Raw genomic sequence first — 20,521 nt, forward strand, 5'->3', positions numbered from 1 at the left:
CAGATTATCAGATCATATATGGACTGCAAAACTCACTTTAACTTTGACAGAACTAAAATGAATTCATATTTTGCTAAACTTACTTTCAATTCATATTTCTATTTACACTGTCTGTCTTTCTTAATCTTGCCCTTATTTTTGACTTATTTTCTCCAGTTGAACAGTAACAGTAGTGGTGCTTGTATGTGTATGCAATTTACATTCAGTCCTTTACTGTTTAAGGGAAAGGGGGTAGGGTAGCGGTGGTGGTGGGTTTCTTGCTGATCTGTGTCTTTGAACCCTGAGTGGCACCTGTGCCTTGATGCCGAAGCCAATATTGGATTTGGCCCAGGTCACACCTTAGGGCGGTGGGTTAATGGCCCACTTTGCCAGGCACGCAGAGCTGCTCGGCCCTGCACAGTCCAACCTGCTGTCTCAGCACTCCACTCCTCACGGCAGAAGTTGCAGACAGAGGCTGGGTGGTGAGAGAGGGCGTACTGTATATACCAGTGTGCGACAACACACTAACAATCACGCTGTATTAACTAAAACTGCAACATGGGGATAAAACACTGCTTAGCTGTCATGCTAAAAGACAAATACTAGACTCTTGGTTAAGAAAAATAGAAGCTGTTCATAATACAACATTTATCTTTTACTTTGGTGGTGAGATAACTCTTATGTCTAAGCCTCAGGCAATGAGGACATATATAGAACAACAATGATAGACTGCTGATAACATAGACAAATAAGCGAAGCAAAAGCTAAACCAAGTAGTGTTTTAAAGCTAAAAACTGGGTGGAAGTTAATGATAGCTGCTATTTAGTTATGAAAATTTTCTCTTTCATATTTCGGTCACTCTTAAGAGCACAAAGTCATGATTTAGTGCTCCAATTATATTTGCATTAGGTGTTTAGATCCTTTAAATTGGCTTGCAGGTCCTACTCCTGTTGGGCTTCCTCACATGATGAGTACCTGATGTGCTGACAAACTATCATGCATGCTGGTTGACTGAAGGCCTCGCAGATTTGCTGATTGACAAACTGAAGACCTGACTGTTGGGCTGACTGGCTTAGAGCTTGACTGACTCACTGACTGACCGACTCATTTACTGACTGAAGGGCTGACTAACTGACTGCCTGGTTGACTGACTATGTGCCAGGATGCAAAGCTTTCCCACATGTTTTCCTCCATGCTGCATTTCAGTTGGGGAACGCTGCCTCGTCCCTTCAGTGTTTACAGTGTGTAGCCCAGCCGTGGGAGTGCAGCCCCGCTTCATCTCCACACTCGGCCTGAAACGCCTCTTCTCCGGGCGCCATTAATCAGCAACAGAGACTTTCTCTCTCGCCTCTCCCTTTTCTCGCTCTTCTACGCCCACAGACATGCTGGATGAGGCCATTTTGAAAGAGTTAACAGATGTCGGCTGATTTGCCCCAGGCTTTCTGACATTGCCCGAGTGATGTATTTGATGTGGAGTTTATTCAGCTCTAATAAACGTATAAAGAATTAGAATAATAATTCACAGATGTACATACCCAGATTATATGCCGGAGCTCCCCTTTGAAGCAGACAAGGCAGCCAAGATTAACAGAACCAGGGGAAAGGATGAAAAGGGTTTTGGTTCAGTCCACCAATAATCACAGAGGTCAGAATGGACTAATACCACAGCTTTATGTTCATGCACTGACGCAGATGGCCTTTGTTCCTATCAGAGGTTTCTAAATAAGAGGCAGCCAGTGTCGCCATGCTTTCAAAAATGGAGGCGAGTGAAGCCCATTTGCTATATATTTCTTTTCTTGTCACAAACATGTTATTTTTAATTTGTCATTTTGTGAACAGCAGAAAGAAAAACTAAAAGAATAAAGGGTAAAACACAATGGGACAGGAGTGAGGTCTAGCATTCTGATCATGGCAAAAAGGATGAGGGAATTACTTTCAAAGCAAACAACTTCCATTTGCTTCACAACTAAACAACAACAAATCTCAAAAATGGCCAGTTGCAGAGCATCTTAATACCCACATAAACCATAAAAACAGCTACACAGCTCCATGGCAATGCATAGCAACCGTGCAGAATTTCAGTCAAGGAGAAAGAAGGCAAAAAAACACCTTATTACTTCTAACTCCTGCAAGCCATTTTGGTCTCCAAAGGTTTTAGAGCGCCGCAGGCCATGTGTCTGCAGTGTTTCGGGAAATGACTTGCCTTCGCACGAACACTGCTATGTTCTGCAGCACTGCTGCCCCCAGCATCCCCGCTCAATTTCTGTTTAACCCTTTCCTGCCTTCCCTCACACTGACTCACTGCAACAGAGAACTCACACCCAGCACAATACTGTCACATTGTTCAGCCTCCCACAACCAAAGCGAATCAGACCAGCTTTTTCACGAGCTAACACATTAACTCCACGTCTAATTTGGCTACTTAAGCATGTGATGGCTGTTGAATAACACGGTGCAGGAAAGGCGTAAGGTTACACGAGGAAGAGAAAGACGAAGTAGAAAAAAAAGTGCTCCATTCCACTTGATCTACTACAATGTGCGACACAGTTTGCACACTTGAGTGTGTATCAACGGTGGATTAAATCTGCAAACTCGTTGACACAACACATAATTAAAACATCTTGCTCGAGGTCAGGAATTTTCTAATTAGTAGTGTACTGACAAAGCTGCAATTCCATCGCCCTGAGTCCACAGGTTACTGCTAAGATGAAAGCCGACCCCGGAGCACTATTCTGCAGGGCTGCTCATACAATTCCTCAGAAGACAGTCACAGGGTCACCAAGCTAAACAGTCTGCTGCACCCGGAACCTTACTTCCAAACAAAGAACTTCAAACTTTCCTGCCTGGAAACACAATCTTGCTTTTGTTTCCCCTCTCTCTTTCTTTTCAACCTGAGAGAAACAAAAGATTTTGTGAAGGCAACTAGAGGAAGAAACCATAACACTGTTTTTAATCTTTTTAATTAAAATGCTCTAAGCCTGGCTAGCTGAACAACTTGTTAAATAGTACAAAGGCTTTATTAGGTGGGGCTTTGTAGCTTAAGTTGGCAACCCCGCTTAGGATTTGGGGGTAATAACATTTGTTCACATATTGCCAATTATTATCTGCTAAATGACAGGAAAGCCATATTGTCCACAGCCAGAGTAGTACACCAGCAGAACAGCTAACAAAACAAGGCTCCAGATGGTGAGTTTGTTGCTGTTGTGATTAATAAATCAGTTTTGTTTGTCTGAAGATCATAATCCAACCAATAACCCACCAAGCAATGTGTTCAATGTCTTGCTTCTCTGGCACTTTCTATAGTGAGGGACAGAGTGGCTACGAAACTGCTAACAGCCTCCCTGATAACCTGGACAATTAACACAGGCCAAGTATCTTTGGCTACATAAAGTATCAGAAGTAGAACTTTTTCAGCATTAAATATTCAAGGCGTTTCATATATAAAATGAACCCAATTAGAGTTAAAATAGGAGAAGTGTAATGAGTCTCTAGTCAGAATGCTTGTCTTCAGAACTACTCGCTAATGAGCCCTTGTTGGTTTTACACACTTTACTTTCAATGGTGTGGCACTGTCATTTCTGCTGGTTTTTAATTTTTAATTCAAGTTGAATGAGAGGGTGGTGACTGAGTTAATAATCAAGGCACCAGGGTGTTTTGCAGCCGATGGATAGCTGGGAGAAGTTGCCAAATGAGGCTTGTGGTCCACCCTTTGATGTCTTTGCGAAACGTTCCAAATAGGAATAACCAGTTAACAAAAGCCTATCGGTTCAGAATGGTATCAAACATAAATGACCATACTAAGAAGAACGCATCCTGCAAATGGCCTAATTAGGGAAAATGGTACACTAGCAAAATAGCATGGCACTGAATAACACAGAACCCATGCGCAATAACAGACACTGACTCAAGCACAGGATGAGACACGAAAAGCAGCACAACAGTTCCCGCTGCTCGGCAGACATGTGCTGTATCCTGAGCTGTCAGTCTTCACATAAATCCTCATATGAGCAGTGACACATTTCACTTACAAGAAAAGGAACACACCAAGGAGCCACAGTAGATTTGCAGATGTAGGGTTTTAGAGAGCACATCTATGGCAGAGGTTCGCGCTATGAATCGGCCCTTGATCTTAAATTGACATTAATGGGGCCATTTTTGACATCACTTAGCCATCACAGGCTCGCTCCCGTGCTGCTGACACTGGTCCCCGTGCACCTGATGCAGCGCCTGCTAAGATGAGCAGCAGGAAAATGGCTGTCTGAAGAGCAGGTCTGATTAAAATCCACGCTCTTCAGGGGAAAGAGTGGAGTTTCATGTTTTATATAGATGGCCCAGAAAGACGAACCAAAACTTAAATAGAGTGTCTCTGTGAACATTCGTGACCCCCAGTGTCATTGTTTTTATCCAAAAAGCTGAAGGGGAGAAGCTGCCAAAGTTTTCTAAGCTATTCTGAAACAAATCTCTTTACCAGTCTGGGGATTTATGGTGTTAAATCAACTTACAGTAAAGTTACAGTAAAATGCCTGACTTATATTGTACTTCTACTAGTTTTCTTTTGAAAAAGTCTTTTGATTAACAATATGGTATGTGACACTTGTCGAAATTCAAATCGTATAGAATAATATGCAATTAATTTAAAAAATCCAGATGTGTGGGAGGCGAACGGGGTAAAAATGGTTGGCAGCTTTTCAAAATTTCAACGCAGTTAAGGAGTTCCTCATTATGGTTCTGTTGGCACTTTTCTGGAGGCCTCATTCCTCCCATCAGATTGCTCTTCCACAGGCCCAGAAGGCTTACTTCCTACCTGCACAGCATTTTGGCAACCTGCTTTATTATACCACATACAACAGCATCCTTTCCCAAGCAGCTGTGTGTATATGTGTGTATAGTGCTTATCTACATATTGACTTGGTATAAATCCACACTCTTGTCTGCCATAATAATTACACATCTTGTAAAAGAAAGTACTCAATTCTTCCTGCACCTGAGGCGGGCAGCTGCAGGAGCTACCCTTCGGCGCCCAGCAAACACACCTCCGGCGCTGCCTGGTATCCAAACAGCTTCAGCGTGCACCCAAAGCCATTGCCTTCCATGGTGTAATGGCGCCTTTCTATTAGATTCCAAGTGAAGAGAAAATGCCAACGCAAGCACTGGTAAATGTGTTTCTATGTACTGCAGGAACAAAGCAGTTAGGACCGGCTGAACAGGTAATAAAGACAGCAGGGGCCTGTTTTACAGTTGTCAATGAGTCAAGACCACACACGCATAACTGCACATACCTCGATACAAATGTATACGCAAACACACAACAAAGTCATCATGTGTAGTGACAGAGGCCAGCCCAGGAGGTATGTTTGCATTCTGTGGCTCTCTGGACCTTGTGGTATGTGTATATAAAAATTTCTCCAAAGGCCAGACAAGCCTTTTAAAGCCAAACCACATCTCATTGCTCAGAAATGCCGTGACATGTAATCAAAATGCTGATGCGGGCGATAGGGACCATAGCCAGCTATTCACAACTCCCCCAAAGTTCTATCAGTGGAGGCCGTTCATTAGTCCAACAAATACATAATTTATGCAATCTAAAATATACATGTGATCATGAATCAAAATGGGAATGAGAGGCACAGAAACACTGAGGCTTTCTGATGATGCCAATTCCTTTTTTTGGAAAAACGAGTAGTGGTCAAATGTTGCCAAACATGCCCAACCGCAGCATCTTTGTTCTTCTTAGAGGCTAAACCAAAGCCAGCCCTGGCAATATTAAAATTAGCAGCAATCTATGGTCATTACAACTCTTTTCTTATTCAGACAAGATTGTTTTGTATTTGTCTATCATCTGTGTCGTAGTCAAGTACATTATTAAACTCAGAATACGCCATTGAGCAGCAAATGTGGAATTTACAAGACGTGCATGTAAAACATATTAAGCCAACCTGGGAGACAGTAGGTTAGAGTGAATGACACTTGACACAAAAAAGAAAATGCAAAATCAACGGGAGCAACACATGCAGGCATCAAAAACAGTGAAAGAGCCATAAGCCTTTATCCTTTCTTCATTCAGGGCTCATAACATCTATGTGCATGGTGATGTCTGAACTCTGCTGAGATTATTTGTCAAAAATGCCTGAATTTCACAGTTAATTGGCCTCCCTAATTAGCACAGGATGTCTAATTCCCATTGCAGTCAGTGTGCTAAATGGTAAAGCTTTAGCAAGCGGATGCCATTCCTTTTCATTTGAGCAGAGAGACTCCCTGTGCAAACCGAGCTACACTGTACATTACACACTCAATGATCGATTCTAAATCTTAATTAGGGAAACGACAAACAAGCAATGGGACTTAATGAACTGTGTACCTTGTCAAACAGCTGGCTGATTATATTTATTGAGATATATGTTAAATTTAATGATTTGGGCAATTAACTGTTAGACCCCCTCTGTAATCTCTGAGGGACATAAAGAGGCCAGGGAGTTGAGCACAAGGGCCAGAGACCTAATGGAAAGCAGCTGACAAATATTTGTCGTCCCCAGAGTGCTGAAATAGGCATCGGCGACTCAGAAGACCTTGTGCTTCTAAATGAAGATGTCATATTCAGGGAGTCAACTCCCTTGTATGCTTCAATCACTAGTGGTCCTGGTTAACACAGCTCTGATGGTGTAATAAGACATGTTTCAGACACTCCTAGCTTTGCTGGGACCTCAATTCATTTAATGATGTGAGATGTTCTGCACAAACAATACAGAAACATAACAAAAGACATCTGAAAGTGTGCACAGCCTTTATTATCAGTGTCGTTTTTTTCACGGCCATCCATTTCTAACTTTTTTTTCTAAATTGGTCAAATGGAAAGCAGTGAAAAGCGAGGAAAAAAAAATTAAGCTGAGCCGAAAAGTGCGACTTGGATTTAATATTTTATAATTGCCAAGGGACATTCTAAGATCAATGAATTTTTGCCCGGGACACACATCAGAAAGAGATGTACTTCAGTCTTTTTAGGGAACATTGGTCTATTTAATTCCAGTGTCTGATGCATGTGAAATATGCCTTCCATGGCCTCCTTCTTCTTCCCCAGGCACTGCTGCAGGCAGACATTACCACTTTTAATGGGCCGCCATGAGAAGAGGCAAGTCAGCCAATAACCCATCCTCACTAATGGATCGCCTTGTTTGTTCTCTTTTACCATTTTCAGAAGCTAATTTTAGATGTTCTGTTTTCCTGTTAAAATACAAAATAAAGGACACTGTATCACAACAACATTTTAACAAAAACAATGAAACAAATGAAGAACAGCAAGGGAGCTGTAACAGATATGATATTTATGCACGGACATTCTCTGCATGTAAATCATGTGGTTGTTCATCCAGATTATGAAGGGTAGCTATTGTGTAACTGAAAGCCACAACAGGGCCTGTCTCAGAGAGGGGGGTTACAGAAAAGGCTTCAATGGGTTGTAGTAACAAAGTCAGACTTGACTTATGGTGGGTAGAAAACGGCAGTAGCTTTTAGGAGTGGTAATGATCAGCTGTTTGATTGGTTTAAGCCTGGGACTAAAATATCTGCTTGTCTGGATTTCAATTTTGCTTCAACCTTTAACTTTTTAAATATATCTGAAGCTTCAGTTTTAGTTACAGATGTACACATTTTTTGTAGACCAAGCATAAATAATATGACTTTACACCTGCTGATACTGATTACTGATTACTAATAACAGTATGTACATCAGTAAGTTAGTAGTTAGGGAATATAATTAACATCAATTCACTTCACAGTTAAGCTGATAAAAGGCACTGAGTCGACATGGCTGGTTAAAATATCCATCAAATATCTATGGTAAAGCTGAAGCCCAAGATGTGTTAGAACATGTTTTTGGTTTTGTTTTCAAAATTAGGACAAGTTCAGTTCTGCCTACCTGCTCAACCAGTGTGATGTTAATATAATACTGACAATAACCATGATAGGTGAAAATTAAAGACACTGACATTGGCATCATGTTAATAATAGAAAGTAGATAAAATCACATAAATTATAATTTAATTGTTCTTTCTATACTGCTTTCTACAGAAACTTATAAATCCCCGAATAGCATTTTAAGTGTAAAACACACAATAAGGTTGGAAGAAATGGAAGGATTTCTGTTTAACTCCCTCATAAAGGTTTGTACAATGAAACTTGTTATGTTCATGTTATAAGAATAAAGGCATTTTAAATTATATTTTTAGAAATAGTGACTTGGAGTTCTTAAATATTACCTCAATTAAGAGCAATATATTTTTTAATTTTTCTAAAAACATTAGAATAATGTGATATTTGTAGTAAAAATAATATCTATCATGATAGATTATATTAAACTTAACAATTTCTACCTTTTTAAGCAGTTTATACTATTATTTAAATTTCAAGGGTTCATTTCCACATACATTCCCACATATATTATTAAATATACAAACAACTGTAAATGTATGTATGTAGGTTACACAGAAACTATTTCTGGCAGAAAAATAGGAAAGTGCAAACTAGTATAGTTCAACTATTACACAGTGAAGATTGTTCTAAATTATTTAGCACTGACCTATGAATGGAGAGGAATTGCTTACAGGATGCGTTATGTGCACCTCCATAAAGTCGTTGTTCTATGCACTGATCAGGCATTTCTAGCATCCAATTGTAGTTTGCCATCTCTATACATACAGCTACTCTTCCTCCCGTCTTGGCATTCTTCTGCCCTCCTACCAGCATCTTTACTATATTTTTCTTCTTTCTTTCCACGGGATCAAACCTAAACCTAGACCGCTGACAATGGAGTGCACATAAAATAACAGTGAATGACAACAAACCTAAATACATAGCAACATTAAAATGCACTCCTCCTTTGTAATGCTAGTGCTGTGCTGCAAAAGGCAATCAGGGTTAAATCTAACAGCATCGCAGGAGGTCCTATAAATAACGACAGTAAGTCACACAAAGGCACAGGAGTTTCTTAAGTGAGCCATAACAAAAAGAACTCTCTATGTATGCCTCTCCAGGGCTCCACCATGTAAGTTTCAGAGGCTCTATGTTGACAACTTTATTAGCAGCTCTTGCGTTCTCGAGTCATTCGATGCCATTCTCACATGTTAAGAATAAGAAACTTGAGGCTCGGAGTTTCCATCTCCTCCAGGATGGAGGAAATATAAGCAGCACAGAATGGCAAAGAGTGATTGAGGCATTTTCACTGCCTATCCCTATGAGTGGTGAAAGCGTAGGATGAGGAGTGTGGGTTTGCACAGTGCGGTATAGCACAGCATGGGGCCCACGATGTTAGGCTGTCCCCATGTCCCTGGCCAGCAGGCTAGCTAGAGAGCCAGCCATTACTGGTCCGCCTCCATAGCAGCGAGGCGGAGGGGGAAAAAATGCAGCAAATTTCATTCTTCAGAAATTTAATTATATCAAGATTAACAAGGGAGGTAATTAATTTCTTTAAGATGGGTATCTTTTAAGTGCCTGGGGCTCAACTTTGTTGTCAAAACTGTATATTTAACCATTATTTCAGGGCAAAGTTTTAAAGGCAGAAATGAGGGGGATATCTACTTTGGCATGAATATGAATATATAGAAGCTTCTTATCTAAATAAGGAGACTACTGTGTTAAAACTACCATGTACATGTATAGATGTATGCTCTATTTAGGAATTACTAACAAAAAGACATTGGAACTTTATAATTATATTTTCAATGTAAAGTATATTGAGCTAAACCTTTTATTTTTTTAATCAACTGGTTGTAGTTGTAGGGAAAAGAAAAGAAGGTGATACAACCATATGAGTAAGATCTTATATGCCCCCTAAATATGTTCAATATGTTCAAATATGTAGAGGTGTAGAAACAAACAGGAAACAGGCTATTCAGAAATAAAAGTACACTAAACTCAGTTTATTTTAAACCTGCCATCATGTTAAAACAGGATAAGCAACTGCACAAATATTCATAACTATTATCTTAAAGCAAGAGGCCATAAAGAAGATAACAGTTTTTGAAGTTTATCAAAATCTTTATTAGAATTTTGTGCTTATTTATCACCTTAGCAGCACTGGTTTCATGTAAGGCAATGATGGTTGGGTAGTCATTTTGCTATTCCGACCCTTTAGTGCTGACTGAGATGTCTCAAAAACTGTTGGTCTGCCATTAAATGCTGGACATGCATATAAAATGCCCAGAGGATTCATCCTAAGACTTTGATGATCTTGACTTTTCTTGAATTTCTAGTTAAACATTTTCATACATAACCATGGTGGGAAAAAGTAGGAACCCGAATTACAACTTTGTGATCCTGTGACCTTTCCTGCAGCACCTCCAGCAGTAAAAGGTTTTACAAAATTTCTCAGTATCTCAATATCTGCTGGATATGTACATGTACAAAACTGAGTACAAACATTAGTGGCCCCCAAAGAAGCAGTCCAGAGACTTGGTAACAACAATTTTCTCGTGGTGTATATTAAACACGCATGCAAGGTGTATCAAAAAAAAAAAAATCATCCAATGTCAGAGTTTTTTTAATTCTACAGTTGTTCACCAGTAATGACTGAAACATGTACTATTAAAAAGAGGGGATTCGTGACTTTCATGTGTTGCCGGTAGGTTGCATAACAACAGCAGTGCCTGAACTGACTCCAGACATGCTCGCAAACGTATGTGACAAGTGTGACTATTGTATGGAGGTATGCCATCCCTTGGAAATCGGTCTATTGTTACCTAAAACGAAGATGCTGGACCTCTGACTATGATTTTAAGCATTTCAGGTCAACTGCATATCTATTGATTACATGAATTTCATGTTTTTATGTTTCACGTTAGCTCACAATAGAACTGAATGGGAGTGGAAAGAAAAGTGTTTGATATAATTAAAGCAAAAACCAACAGTTTTATCTTTCCATGATATAGCTGTATTTTAAATGCTTTAACCCACAGAACATAATGTTAAAATCCTAGTGGATACAACTGTGCTCCGCATTGTGTAGGGGAAAAGAAAGTTGGCTAAGTTCACCGTGTTAAAGCTCTCAAAACGGATGGCATCTGGCCAAGAAACCCCTGTAACCATTCGGAAGATTCAACTCTGTCTCCTTTGTGTCCTCACTAGCAGAAATACTGAATTGCCTTGAGACGTAAAGTCAAACTAACATTAAAATCTTCTTGACATTATGAAACCAATAGCAGCCTCTCCGTGCCCTCTTTAATCATATTTATGTAGTATGTAGAGAAGGGGAGCTCACACAGGAATCCTTATGCTTCACTGCATCCTCACAGACGTCATGCTAAAGTTGTTGCATTCGTCTCAGATCCCACCCTTATTTGCATTAGAGGTGAAAAAAAATCTTATAAATGCAAGAGCTAATCAGGGGTTAATGTCAAGGCTCCCAGTGGATTTAACAATAGGCTCTGTTTGGTTAAGGGCAAAAACAGAGCTCCACAAGAAGGTTAAGTTAGCTGTCTTTTCCATTAAAACCGTCCACTTTGTGTATGCTTCGGACTCGGAGAGGAGCAAAAGGAAGGTACAAAACAGGAGGCAGCTGCTGTGACTACATTATATTTGCTCATTACTGCCCCTGCTCCTTCAACATTAGCAAGTAGCCACGACTTTCCAACCATATACTAACCCCAACAGATTCTGGACAGAGAAGGGAAAAAGATGGAAAGGAAAAAGCAATGAGGAGGAGGAGCAAGTGTTTTCCTTTATGCTGTGCCTTCTACAATCATTCGGTTGGCCTGTCTCCTTCTTAACCAAACAGCCTGGTTGGTCCTAGTCCTCTGAGTCCTTACACACCCCCTCCAGCTCCGGAAGCCTTGTACTCTCAGAGTTTCCTGTTTGTCTGGTTGAAGACCTGGACATTTTACTCCCAGGCGGCACATTGGGAGGGACATTGGAGGAGGAGGAGTAAGCAAAGGAGAAAAGCACAAGAGAGAAGGACAGAGGGGAGGTTGGCGGGCGAAGGCAAAGGGAGAGACACTGAACACTCCCGAGTTGGGATTGATTTACTTCATTAACCGAGATTACAAGTTTAACTTACAAACCAGAGGTCAAAATTTCTCATTAACAAGGGGACCGTGGAGAACCTCGGGGCTTGGAGACCACTCTTATTACTGACTACACATTTCAATCTGTCTTTGATGTTCCATGTCTGCCTTTCTACCCCCTCTTTCCCCCTCCTATTTTTTGGCAGCGAGGTTGATTTTAATTGTAGCTATAGAACAGAGCATAGTTTGCCTGTAAGCCAGCCTCCACATCTGTAGTGAGTGCAGCTTTAGTGATATTGGGTGCAGTCCATAGCTTGGGGCTAATTTTAATGGTCCCCCCCCTCCCTCCTTCATTGGAGACTCAGATTGTTTTCCACGTGATTCCTGTTAATTTAGCTGGAGGAAAGGGCATCAGTTTTCCTTGTGCTTTTCCCCCTCTCTCCCCATGCCTCTCACTCTATTGCCTCACTCCTTCTTTCTGATCTACAGCCTCAAAGAAAGAAGGTGAAATGAATTCAAATGGAAAAATAGACTGTGCTCACTATTAAATCGCTCGCCTACCTTTGTCCCTCGCATTGCGCCTGGTTGAGACAGATAGGAGAAAGCCAGTGTGGCTGTACAAACTGGGGCAATTTAGCTTCTATTGTCACTTTTACGTCAACAAACAAAGCTCTTCCTTTGATGTGATAAATGGCCTAAGTGCCTGGATGATAACTCAGAGCTCATAAATGTGTCAAGGATGTTTCAAAGCTCTGAGCATGTTTAACACTGCAGGACATTGTGCACTGAGGCACAGTTTACATCGCAGAACCTTTAATGCTAACCTTAGATGTACAGAGGAGCCTCTGCCTCTCATAAGCTAGCAAAACTGCAGCAACTCAGTTCAGACAGGATTCACCATATGAGATGAGAGGAGATCACAACATACAAAAATCAATGGGTGGAAATGAAACAGTAAAGTGTTCAAATCGTATTAAATGTGTTAAAGGACAGAGTACAGAGGGTGTCATGGAATAATCATTATAAACAGAGCTATTTTTGGCTTGTCTGTCTCTCATCCTTTATTCACTGAACTCAAGTCTACCTATACCATCTTACCAGCTTTTACATACAATATACAAATGTTGGTGGCTGGAGAAAAGAATTGAATATGGAATAGAGTTGACTTTTGTGTAGGATGCAGTAGTAATGTGTAGAAGTAATGATCCTAAAAGTTAATTCCCTTTCATTCTATACTTGTTAAAGCATTCATGAGGCCAAAGGTCATTTCTCCATACAACTTCAAACACCCTTTGCTAGCACACGTCATCACAAACTCCTAAAACTGGTAGCTCACCCTTGACTTTTGTGTTGAACCTGTGTGTGCAGATAGCTGGGTAAGGGTTGTAGGATCGGGACAATTAAGCTGGAGGCAGAGTTGGAGTATGTGCGCCTGAGCACCCTCTGCCTGTGTGCTGACCCACCACTGGGGCCACAGCAGGCCCTCTTCCAGCAAGCCAGCCAGCAGCCGCAGCCATTGGTTCCTTGGAACTAATCCACCCCGAGGAGCCCTGTAAGACCCCCTTTGTTCCCTCCTGCAGACTAGATCAAGCTGGAGACAGACACTCCAGTCTTGACTGGCTATCAATTTCACAGCTTCTAGCGATCTACATCCAGGCACAGGCCCAACTGTGGCCAAGCCGCCATCACATTAAAGGTGATTGAAAGGGGGGATCGGGCTGCGGGGAAAGAAGAAAAATTGTGTCACGTGAATTCCGTCACAGTCCAAACAAGGTGGAAAGGTGGTCTGTTTAGTGAAAAAATAAGCAGGAGTAAAGGAATATAAAAAAAGCGGATTTCAGCAGGAGTTCTGCCTCTCAGTGAACAGAACAGGATCTCAACAAGGCCATTATCTGGCTCCTAATTTGAGCTCTGGCACAGCACTGAAGGGCTGCCTTTGTCTAGGATTAATGCGGAAAGCTCAGGATGCGATGTCAGAGGGAAATAATCAGCGTGGGCCCTTCATAACGTTGGCTGCTTGTGCTCCTGGCCAGGGCCCCCGGCTCATTTTTGTGGAGATGAAATCTATGACAAGCCCCTCAGTGAAGCTAAGAGCAGGCAACAGTCCAGTAACACCCACAGGCCTCCAGGCATCCTGTGACCCCCTTAGAAAAGTCACATTCACTTTGCTCTGGAGAAGGGAAAGAGAACGCCGCAGGCGATTCCAGCCCATGTGAAATGAAGAAATGTGAGGAGGTGAAAACGAAGTGAAAATAAGTTAAGATTCCTCCTCCGCCCCCTCTGCAATCACTCCAGAGGAGGGGCACACTGTGGCTTCACTTTATTATGCCTTCTAATTAAACATATACAGGACATTAAAAAAGGGAGAAAAACATAAAAAAGCCAACAACTCTGCCATAATGTATATTCATGTTTATGTTGTGTAACTGCATTTAGGAAAACAGTTTGAAAAATCAGGGTTGTTTTTTTTTTTCTAATGCAGCATGAGGTCGGGGGCTAATACCCATCAGGGTAAAACATTCTGAAAGAGGTTGGCACTGTACTCAAGGACCAGAAATAATGCTTTTATTTTGTTATTTATGCTTTTTTACCGTTTGCATTACCATGCTCCTCTGCAGCATACTGCTGCTAAGCGAAGGATGTGAAGATGCAACTCGATAAGCAGGTTATTAAAATGACCAATTGACATTCAAAATTCAGGCTTATTTTAGATTCATCATATTTACAGATGAATATGTGGAATTTAAATATTTCCCAGCTGCCTAAAGGAAAAATATGATTTGGTACAGCAACTAGGCATGACTTCATGTATAACCCTGTGCTACAGAAATGTGATACTAAGGTTGTTGCTTTTGGAACCTGTAACGGAAGAATTTTCTTTGTAATACCAGAGTTCAGGTTAATTAAAACCACAACAGGCAAGTCACATGGAAGTGTGTCACTGTGCTCTCTGTACAGTGCAGATATTTCCTTACATCCATCATTTCATCCTTCCTAACTTTGAGTGAAACAGGTTGAGTCTTCAGATGTATCTCTAAACTTAAATCATTCTTACCAGTAGAAGAACACAACTGAGCTCAAAGATAAAGACAGGCATAAATAAGACCAACAAAACTAGTCTGCAAGACAAACCTGCTTCCTGGTATTTCAAGAAAAGTACTGCCTCATCACTCTAAAGATTAAGATTTTATCCTCTTTATTTACTCACTCCTTGGACATTTCTTTGTAGGCAATCATTGCTGAGCACGCCACAGGCCCGACTGTTTTTGAAACGCTCTGTTTCATTCATCTGGTAATGAAAATTTGGCCCTCTGCTAAACTGTTCCTCTGCTAAAAAAATGAACTACCTGGCTCAAAATGTTCATAATATGTATTAATTAATGTAAATATGAAATAAAATGAATAACTTTAGTGCAAAATGACAATAACCCTTTTGGCACCCATATAAACCCCATGTGAATGTCGCACGGTCAATGTGGCTTGCCATCGCTGATCTCGACGCCTGTTGTGTCAGTAGTTCTAAAACCATGCCTGCTTCCAGTGTTGGGAAGGTTACTTTTAAAATGTATCGGGCTCGTAGCCGAAAACTAGCTTTACTTTGTTGTCTGGGTCAACTTTGCTAGCGAGAGACAGAGAGAGGCATTGAAAGGCTGCTCCAACGGAACTTATTGTTTCGGAGAAAAACACGAACACAGTGTACAGTTGAGTCTTAACAGCTTACTTACAGCTGGACTACACTGCCCATGAGGCTACATTCTTTAGGGCTATGCCTGTAACACTCTGCCTATTGCCTTCATATTAAATAATTTTTGAACAATAATTTTAAAAAATATTTTCATTATGCGGGCCGCAAGTAGAGGTGACATGGGCCGCGAGATTGAGACACGGGCATTAGAGCCTTTTAATGTGTGTTTTGTTTGGCTTTCCAGCGGCGTGGAATTACCAAACATAGAGAGGGGATAGCCTAACATGAAACAGGAAAAGACAGCTGTGTAATCCCTTGATTTCAACAAAGTAACTGTATTCTGAATACCACCTTTTTAAACGGTAGCTGTAACTGAATACAGTTACTCATATTTTATATTTTAAATACGGCGGTAACGGCGGTACATGTATTCCGTTACTCCCCAACACTGCCTGCTTCACATTCACATTTCATATCTTGATTTCTGACTTTTTGTTTACATGGTGTGTGGCACTTTGCTAGACTTCATTTACCTCCATTTTTTATTTTCAGTTTCATTGTTGTGTCTTCTTATTCCTTTTGACACTTTAAATACATAATTTTTTAAAAAAAAAAAAACAGAACTTAAATAATGTTTTCCCCAATAAAATATTAATAAGTAAAGTAGGTGGTTTAATGAAAACAAAGGATAAGAGGATAAGACAACTACAGAAAAGAGGCCACTTTATTGTATCAGCACTCACAGAGGATCAGATGTGTCGAAGGACAAGATGTTCACATCCACCGGCTCAAGTGCTCGTTGATGTAAATATCTAATCAACCAGCCACAAGGCAGCTACTTGATCCATATAGACATTTAAACATGACCAAGAAAAATGCTTAAGTTCAAACCAATGGGGCTAGAAAGGTGATTTAAGTGACTTTAAAAATGGCATGGCCGCTAGTGCCATCTGTGCTGGTCTATGTATTTCAGAAACTACTGATTTACTAGGGTTTTTCCAAACAGCCATCTTTATTGTTATACAAAGAATGGTCCAAAAAAGAGATCTATATATTGCATGGGCTCATTTGAATTATACATAGAAGCAAGGCCATGTGAAGAAAATCTAATATCGCAACATTTTTTGGCAATATCGCGATACATGATATATATCACGATATGTTAAAATAACCTCCAAAAACAAATGTTATTTTCAACCATATAGTGCCTAAAATTGCACTGGTATACTCATTCAAATCGATCACTGAATACTTTTTTTCTACATGGAATACAAAAAAATCGATTGAATAAATGAATGAATGAATGAATGAATGAATGATTGAGTCTTTAACCATCAGTTGCACACAGAGGTTTTTCACAAATGTCAATACTGTCACAGTAAGTCTCTTTGTGTGGTCAACACTAGACCTTTAACAAACAAAAGATCATAGCAACAAAAAAGTACATCAAGCAAGAATTAACCTCCTAGGACCTGCCGTCCACATACGTGGACATCACATTTTGGGTTATTTAGACCAAAATACTCAATTTTGCTCTACAAGGGCCTGATATCCACTTATGAGTACATTATACTGCTACTGTTCTATCAACATTTTAAACAAATATCTTCATGTGGCTCTTATTTTTCTTAAAAACAAAAATAAGGTTAAAAAAAAAAAATCTGGTAATGCTTTGTTTTTATATTCATTGGGCCCCAATATGACCAAATATGAAAGAGAAATAAAAAATGCATGCCGTGGAAGAGTTCGGGTCTTAGGAGGTTAATGAGAGAAAATAAAACAACTGAATTTTAAAAAGTGCTCTTTGTGCTTATAACATATTAAAATAATAAAAACGATAATAAAAGTCTAAAAACGACTGACCAAGAATAGTCACAGGTATCACAGCTGGTTTATTTAACGTTTCCTTTGGTGTGTGAGGAGACATTGACATGCAGAGTTTAAAACAGTCTTCATTTTGCAGTGGATGACTTTTCAGCTGGAGGAATAAATTCGTGGTACTGCTAACTTTTGCGGCAATCGTTTTACGGCATGTTTTGCAAGTTACCGCATTTTGTTCAACACCCTCCTTGTGAAATCCAAACAACAGCGAGTCTCATTCCCTCGCTTGTTTGAAACTTCCGCTGTCGCCATATTTTCCCTATCTGGTAGTATATAAAACGCATGCTCAGCATAGTCTGCCAGGTAGACAATTTTCTGGTTGGATTAATGATGCATTTGAAGTGTGTGGGAGAAAAAAAGAACTCACAGTAAATTACATGCAGACAGCTTAATATTGCCATGGCTATTTATACTGGATGGTTACAATAAAGCTATTTTAACAAGCATACATTGAAAAACTCGCAATACATCGAGTATATTCAATGCATCGTCCACCCCTAAACAGAAGGTTGGAAAAACATAGCTTTGATGAGTCTTGATTTTTGCTGTTACATTTGGATGACATAATCAAAATTTGGCTTAACTAAGATGAAAGCATGGATCCATCCTGTCTTGTATCAACAGTTCAGTTTGGTGGTACAATGATGTTGTGGATATTTTCAATGAACACAACTAGGCCCCTTACCACCAACGGAACAACAGTTAAATGCCTGCCTGAATAATCACCACAGTATACCCACCTTTGATGGCTGATTCCAGCAGGATAACGCATCAAAATTTAGATCATGTCAAACTTTTTTCAGCACGACTGTAGGGTCATAATTTGTATTAGCAGATATGACCATCAAAATGACCGCAAGCTCAATGCACTCAAATGGTCTTCACTGTAGCCAAATTTCATCCAAGAAAGCACTTAGTGGTAAAGTTGAACAAGAGAATTGAGAGTCACATCATGAAATATAATCAGTTTTTTTCTGGTTATTTTTTCATTTCTTTCATAACCTGGACTCATGTCTTGCATTTGGGTGCCCTCTATAGCAGTTGCATCCCATAACGTTGAGCAGAGGCTTAAAATTTGCAATAATTAATTTTTTTTTCCATTACCAAGTGCCAAGTTTATGACTACCAAAAAAAAACCTTGAACATTCTCTGAAATGTGAAAAGTATGATTTAACAACAAGATGGTAATTAGATTCAGGAGAATAGACGGCATTAAAAACTGAACACCTGAGATGTGTTCCAGCAATCTGACCAGCAGCAAGTATCAGAAACCACAACATTACCTGCAGTTATCCATTGTTATTCTTATTCACTGTCTTGCAGATAAGATATTCAGTGACTCATTTTTACTATCGAGTACTTACCGCAGTTGGGGATGACACAACTATGTAAAATTACCACTGAATACTGCCTACACAAGAAATTTAAACAAAAAAGCAATATTTTGTGGGAAAAACAATGTCTTTGGGTAAAACTCGAATACGTTGAAATGTTTATTGTTATTATATCATAAGCAGGAAAAAATGAATTTGAATTCAAACTTATATCATGTAATAATTTAGTTAGTTAAAAAAAATTTATAGTTAAAAAAATATTTTTATCATAATGAATTGTGCTGTTTGTTTTATTTTTAGCTTATCAGTTCCTCATAAATAACAAGAAAGTGCACAGATTTCTGTCAAATAATATAACAATGTCATTGCCTAGGCATGTCCACTAACTAGAAATAGTAGAACATGATTGATTAAATTAGATTAAATCCAAAATTCTCTACTGTTAATTTCCCAAAGATCGATAGCAAGTCAGCATTACAAACTGGTGATGACAAAAAAAACATTGACAATATAGTTCTCACCTCGGTCCCTGATGGCGTGGCCCCCGGTGAATCCACTTTACGTTTTTTTCGGGGTCCAATGGCGGCCAGTGCTGTAAGGTTGGCATCCCGCTGCCTCATCTGGGCCAGTTCCTGTTGTTGCATCTAGTGAAAACATAACAAGAAACAATCAGATCTTACTATGAACATAAGATTCACATCTAATATTTCCACATTTTCACATGTTGTTCAGTTCTTCTAAGTCTTATGCACATAATAAATTTGCATCATGGCAGTGCATCCAGACACATTAGCTTAATGCTCCTCCCAAATGTACTTGCTGTTGTTGTACTTGTTGTTCTTTCATAATGCTGAGAGATCGTTTTTTTTATACTTCTTATGATATTCAAGATTCCTTTTCTTGAATATCATAAGAAGTATAAAATAACAGATCTCTCATCAATATCACTGTATTGTTTTAAATGTTGACATATTCCTAATTTAACTGGGCTTCTTCATTGACAATAAATGTTGAACTCGATCTCGAACTCTGAAATTAAACTTTTTACTTGTGCATACTGATGGAGCAAACCTTCAAAATATCACCATCTCCCTGTGATGAACCCAAAACCAAACACCACAGCAGTTACATATAGCCAGTAATACTAACCCCCAAACTATGATTTGCAATCATTAGCTCAAAAAAACAACAACAACTGTCAGGCATATAAGATTAAGATCAAATGTAAGAATAAGAATTAAAGGAGACTGCAAAAAAAAAAGATTTCTTGAACTTCTACTGTATAAGTAGAATTTCCTGAGCAAAACAAAATGGTAGACTGTTCTCAGCCATTAACCGAGCTCCTCTCAAAGACTATGTGTGTGTAGTCACATGGTTCTGAGGAAGTGTGGGGGTTGCGGGGAGGCACTGCCCAAGGTAATGTCATGCCTACCCTCAGGGTTGAGGGGGAATCCAGCATTGCTGGGAGCTGCCCTTTATATTGGGTGGAGGTGTGAGGGCCTGGGGCCACGGTACAGAGGGTGTCAGCACTCCCTTCAACATTCAAACAAAGTGTACAGACACACAACACACACACACATGCCTATCAATCTTGGCCACAGCACAGGGAATGCCTACCCACCAGCTTGCCTGCGTGTCTGCCCGCTGGGGGA

General features: G+C 39.9%; 1 protein-coding gene across 2 annotated transcripts in view; it reads right to left on the reverse strand.

Annotated features, from left to right (window-relative positions):
• Positions 1 to 20,521, reverse strand: part of LOC146393272 (transcription initiation factor TFIID subunit 4) — a 92,379-nt gene that overhangs the window by 6,971 nt on the left and 64,887 nt on the right. For both annotated transcript variants that reach the window (XM_084928848.1, XM_084928839.1), the window contains one exon: positions 19,391 to 19,513. In XM_084928848.1, coding sequence (XP_084784974.1) covers positions 19,391 to 19,513 — 123 coding nt within the window. The remainder of the gene's footprint in view (positions 1 to 19,390; positions 19,514 to 20,521) is intronic.

This window comes from Perissodus microlepis, chromosome 1, assembly GCF_051167445.1.
Source record: "Perissodus microlepis isolate ML-2025 ecotype Zambia chromosome 1, ASM5116744v1, whole genome shotgun sequence".
In the NCBI taxonomy this organism is placed as follows: domain Eukaryota; kingdom Metazoa; phylum Chordata; class Actinopteri; order Cichliformes; family Cichlidae; genus Perissodus; species Perissodus microlepis.